This window comes from Camelina sativa, chromosome 12 (genome assembly GCF_000633955.1).
Source record: "Camelina sativa cultivar DH55 chromosome 12, Cs, whole genome shotgun sequence".
NCBI classification, from domain to species: Eukaryota; Viridiplantae; Streptophyta; class Magnoliopsida; order Brassicales; family Brassicaceae; genus Camelina; species Camelina sativa.
The window spans coordinates 18,830,550-18,835,890 of NC_025696.1; the positions used below are offsets into that span (position 1 = coordinate 18,830,550).

Sequence of the window (5,341 nt, forward strand, 5' to 3'; positions counted from 1 at the left end):
CCTCAAGATGGAGCCAGTTTTCTGACTCCAATCTTGGATATGAGATTCTCAAACTGTGGACGAGGTAAGGGTTTGGTTAAAGCATCGGCGAGTTGATCGTGAGTGGACACATGAGCGACGCGCAGAACCCCAGATTGAATGAACTCACGGACAAAATGGTAGTCGATAGCAATATGCTTCATGCGGGTATGGAAAACTGGGTTGGCACACAAGTAAGTTGCTCCGACATTATCACAATACAGAACAGGAGCTACGGGAAGAGTGATCCCCATCTCAGACAACAAGGAACATATCCAACGCAGTTCCGAGGCAGCATTTGCAACTGCCCTGTATTCGGCTTCGGTAGAGGAGCGAGAGACACTTCGTTGCTTCTTAGAAGACCAGGAGATCGGACTAGCACCAAAATATATGATATATGCATTGGTGGATGTGTATGTATTATGAGCTCGACCCCAATCAGCATCAGAAAAAGCATGAATCGTGAGTGTAGCATCTGATCGAAGAAAAATACCGTGAGACTTGGTTCCAGCAAGATAGCGGAGGACATGTTTTGCGGCCTGCCAATGTTTATCTGTCGGTTGATGCATAAACTGGGATAGTCGGTTCACAACAAAGGCGATATCAGGTCTTGTAAACGAGAGGTATTGGAGGCTACCAATGACTGCTCTGTAGTCCTTCGCATCAGCAAGAGGCGTACCGGAGTCGATAGCAAGAGTTGGCGAGGATACCATTGGTGTAGCAACCGGCTTTGCATCGAGCATCCGTGTTTTGGTGAGGAGGTCGATGATGTATTTACGCTGCATAAGATGTAGTCCGCGGGAAGACCGTGTAGCCTCAATGCCCAAAAAATAGCTCAAAGGACCCAGATCCTTGAGAGAAAATCGTCGTGCAAGAGCCAAATGGAACGCCTGAACAAGTGAAGGAACACCAGCAATAATAATATCATCCACATAAACCAATACATAAATATAGTCATTGCCTTTGTGATAGATGAACAGTGACGTATCCGCAAGAGAGTTTTTGAAACCGGATTGTTGAAGAAACGTCTTCAGTTCTTCGTACCAGGCTCTAGGAGCCTGCTTCAACCCATATAATGCTTTGTTCAATCTACAAACAAAATGTGGTCTGTCTCTGTCGACAAATCCGGGTGGTTGCGAGACATAGACCTCTTCCTTGATGGTACCTTGTAAAAAGGCATTGTTAATATCCACTTGTTGGATGGACCAATTCTTCTTGACAGCAACCTCGAGAACCATCCGTATTGTTGTGGCTTTGATCACCGGACTAAACGTTTCAGAATAATCCAAGCCGTATTGTTGATTAAATCCACGCGCCACAAGCCTCGCCTTATATCTATCAACAGAACCATCAGGAAGATATTTGATGGTAAAAATCCACTTACACGTTATCACGTTTTGAGCGGAGGATGGAGGAACAACATCCCATGTGCGATATCGCAGCTGAGCGTTGTACTCATCAATCATTGCCTGTCGCCACCGGGGGTCCTTGAGAGCTTGTGCCACTGTCGTCGGGATGTAGTGAGTGGTCGTATTGGCTAATAGGTTGAATTTGGGATTTGGTTTAACGATATTGTTTTGGGATCGGGTTCGCATGGAATGTGTGTTTGCAGGTTGCGGAGGTGGTGTGGGACTGTGTGAATCTTGGGAAGTCGAGGTTGGTGACGGAGAGGGTGTTAATGGATTTGGGCTTGGGGAGGTGGAGTTTGAGGGAATGGGTCCAGGAGATGTTGATGGGCTTTCGGTTATTGGGCCTAATGAAGTTGGAGAATTATTTTGTGAGTTGGTGTTTGTGGGATTCGGTAACGAAGATGGGCGTGGAGAATCGGGAGGTTGCGTAGAAGCAGAGGACGACGTAGAACTCGACGACGGTGACTCAGAGTGGTGGACCGGAGCTGGTGGTGGCGAAGAGGATGACGTGGTGGTAGACGGTGGCGCTGGCGGTGGAGACGGGGGAAGGACTGTACACGGGGGTGGAGTCGAATGAGTTGTAGGACGTGGCAAGACCGGAATTCCAAGTGACGGAGAATGGGAGCGAACAGCAGCCTCCGGTGTAGGAAGGATTCCCTTGTGAACCGCTTGAAACGGGAATTGATGTTCAACAAAGTGAACGTGTCGTGAGGTGTAAACACGGCCCGTTTTGATATCAGAACAGAGATAAGCACTCTGTGTCAATGAATAACCGAGAAACACACACGGCGATGAACGATCATCTAGTTTGTGCGATGTGTATGGTCTTAACCATGGAAAACACAAACACCCAAAGACGCGGAGCTTCAGGTAATTCGGAGACTGCTGGAACAATTTCACATAAGGAGAAACACCGGAGAGAACTTCCGTTGGCATGCGATTGATCAAGTACACGGCCGTCGCAAAAGCATAAGGCCAATATGTCTTCGGAACAGATGCGTGACCAAGGAGAGCTAGACCTGTCTCGACCACATGACGATGTTTCCGTTCGGAGATACCGTTATGTTCCGGTGTGTGCGGTGGTGTCGTGAGATGAGATATACCATTTGCCGCCAAGTAGGACCGTAAGGCGATGAATTCTCCCCCATTGTCCGAGTATAAAGTTCCAACTCGACCACTAAAGCGATTCTCGACAAGATTTTTGAAAGCTATAAACACCTCTTTAACTTGAGACTTTTGTTTTAGGGGATATAACCAAGTATAGCGTGTAAAGTGATCCACAATAACAAGATAATATTTGAAGTTGTCAACTGACACAAGAGGAGACGTCCAGACGTCGGAATAAAGATATTCAAGAGGTTTTGTGGAGACAATAGTGTTTGTATGAAATGGCAATTTATGACTTTTATTGATGAGACAGTCGGAACAAGATAAATCTTTGTGTTTAGAAGAAGATAGAGGTAATGAAAATTGTGAAATAATAGCTTTCAAAATAGGTAAAGATGGATGGCCAAGTCGAGAATGCCATGAGTGGAGGTCGGTGATCGGTGTTGGAGAGGCAGCAAAGCTGGTGATAGTGTTGTTGACAACCGGCCACTCATACAACTCATTCTTAGTTCGGCCGAGGAGTAACCGGGCCCCCGTGCTCAAGTCCTTCACCTGAAAGAAGGCAGGATAAAATTCCACCGAGACATTATTAGCGTTACACAAGCGGTACACCGATATCAAATTTTTGCAAACATTCGGCACATATAAGACATTATTAAGAGCAAGTGAACGTGTTGGAGTAGGGAGAATGGCGGAACCAGTTTTTGTAATAGGGATGCCTGAACCATCGGCTATAGTGACTTCCTCACCGCCAGTATAGGGCTGATGAACCGAGAGATTCGCCAAGTCGGATGTTAAGTGATGTGTTGCTCCCGTATCCATAATCCAGTTTGCCGGGTTGTATGGTGGTACCATAGCAACATTTGCACGAGGCTGCCATGGCACCATGGAAGAAGACGACGCACCACCAGGAAAATTATAACCACCGGAAGAGGGATATTGTCCACCAGGAGATTGAAGCTGTGAGCACCGACGCGCACTGTGGCCATAGACCCCACATAACTGACACCGTCCTTGATAGCCACGTCCATAACTACGAGAATCTCCACGAGACGCATTGTGATGAGAGAAACCACGAGGACCATGGCGAGACTGATTACGAGACTGTTGATTGTAACCAGAAGCTTTGGAGGAGGCAGTGTTTGCTGTGATAGGAACCGCAGAAGAGTTGACCATGTTCTGAAGTTTGAGTTCATGATGAATCAACTTTTCATGAACTTCGGTAATTTTCGGAGCTGTATCACGACCCTCGATCTGGTCAACGATACGACGATAATCATCAGAGAGACCACCAAGGATGTAGTCAATTTGATCTTCATGGGCAATGGGACTGTCAAGCAAAGCCAATTGATCGAAACGAGTAGTAAACCCCTGTACGTATTCATCGATGGTCTTGGTACCTTTCTTCCATTGAGTAAGCTGATCACGGATCTGCTTGATGTGAGCACGGCTAGGATTGGCATAGGTGTCGCGAAGAAGAGTCCAGATCTCAGCCGACGTCTTTGCCTTGGATAACAGAGGCTGAACAGAGTCGGAGATTGTACCTAATAGGCCAGAGTAAATGAGATTGTCCTGTCGCTTCCAGTGTTTGTGCAAAGGATTCGCAGCAGTGACGCCAGCCGTGGTGACCGTAGGAGCAGGGGGAGAGATCGAGCCGTCGAGATAGCCTACAAGGTCATAGCCATCGAGTAGAGCAGACACCTGACGATTCCACATGAGGAAATTCGTAGGAGTGAGTTGTTTGACATTGGACATGTTGATATTGATGAGAGAAGACGCATCAGTGGGAGCAAGGATCTTTTATTGCTCTGATACCATATGATCAAATACTTGTATTGATACATGAGATGAATGATTTACAGAGTATATATAGTCTAGACACTAGGGTTTCACTTATAGATAATTACAAGTTGGTCCTTCATATATACACTTCCTTATAGCTTCACCCTGTGGTAGAGATAGTACTACCGAACTTTCGCTTGTCCCGTACGCTCCTACTCAAGGAGGGAATGGTTCTTGTGAGGGTTCAGGAACGGAGCTGCAGCAGAAGATGTATGATAATGTTCAAGGGAAAACCGAAACTCCTGATTGGGAAAGTTTGATTTCAGATGCTTCTGAGCTTTTAATCTTCGACTCACCTGATGCTTCAGAGGCTTTTAGATGCTTTATGATGCAGAGAGCTTCAACCTCCGAAGCACGTTTTAACACTGGTGTGGGAATGCAAACAATGCAGCCCGATGCAAACAAGAAACCGGAGTCCTCAGATGCGATTCCTTATGAGGTTAACTCAGGAATGATATCTCTATTAGTTATCTTCAGTGTTTTGTAATGATTACTATCTCTGAAACTGTTGTTTGTTTTGTGTATGATAGGCTGTTTCATTCTTGCACCGTGGTATAAGAAGACGCTGCCTGGACTTTGAGATGCCGGGGAATAAGCAAACATTGAGTGAGAACAACACCGCGGCTTGTGAATCTTCGTCGAGATGTATTGTACCGAGTATTGGTCTTCATTTAAATGCAATTGCAATGTCCTCAAAGGATTGTAAAACCAATGTAACTCAGGACTACTCATGTTCTGGGAATATACAAGTGGGTTTACAAAGCTCCATCTCTAGTACATTGCAAGAAACTTTGGACCAAACAGAAAATGAAACCCGGGAAGATGCAGATCAAGATGTTCCCGTTGAACCAGCCTTGCAAGAGTTGAATTTGAGCAGCCCTAAGAAGAAGAGGTAAGTTTGTTGCTCTGAGAATAACTAATCTCTGTAGATTACTTTTATTTTCTGTCTTACTAACTGTTGGCAT

At 45.8% G+C, this 5,341-nt stretch overlaps 1 protein-coding gene across 2 annotated transcripts in view; it reads left to right on the plus strand.

The window, feature by feature from the left end:
- LOC104732160 (protein tesmin/TSO1-like CXC 2) overlaps positions 4,327–5,341 on the plus strand; it is a 3,587-nt gene continuing 2,572 nt past the window's right edge. The window contains exons 1-2 of one of the 2 annotated variants that reach the window (XM_019234050.1): positions 4,327–4,815; positions 4,907–4,977. In XM_019234050.1, the coding sequence (XP_019089595.1) occupies positions 4,585–4,815; positions 4,907–4,977 (302 nt within the window). In that variant the 5' untranslated portion in view covers positions 4,327–4,584. Of the gene's footprint in view, positions 4,816–4,906; positions 5,269–5,341 lie in introns of both variants that reach the window. The other variant, XM_019234049.1, reaches the window with a different exon arrangement.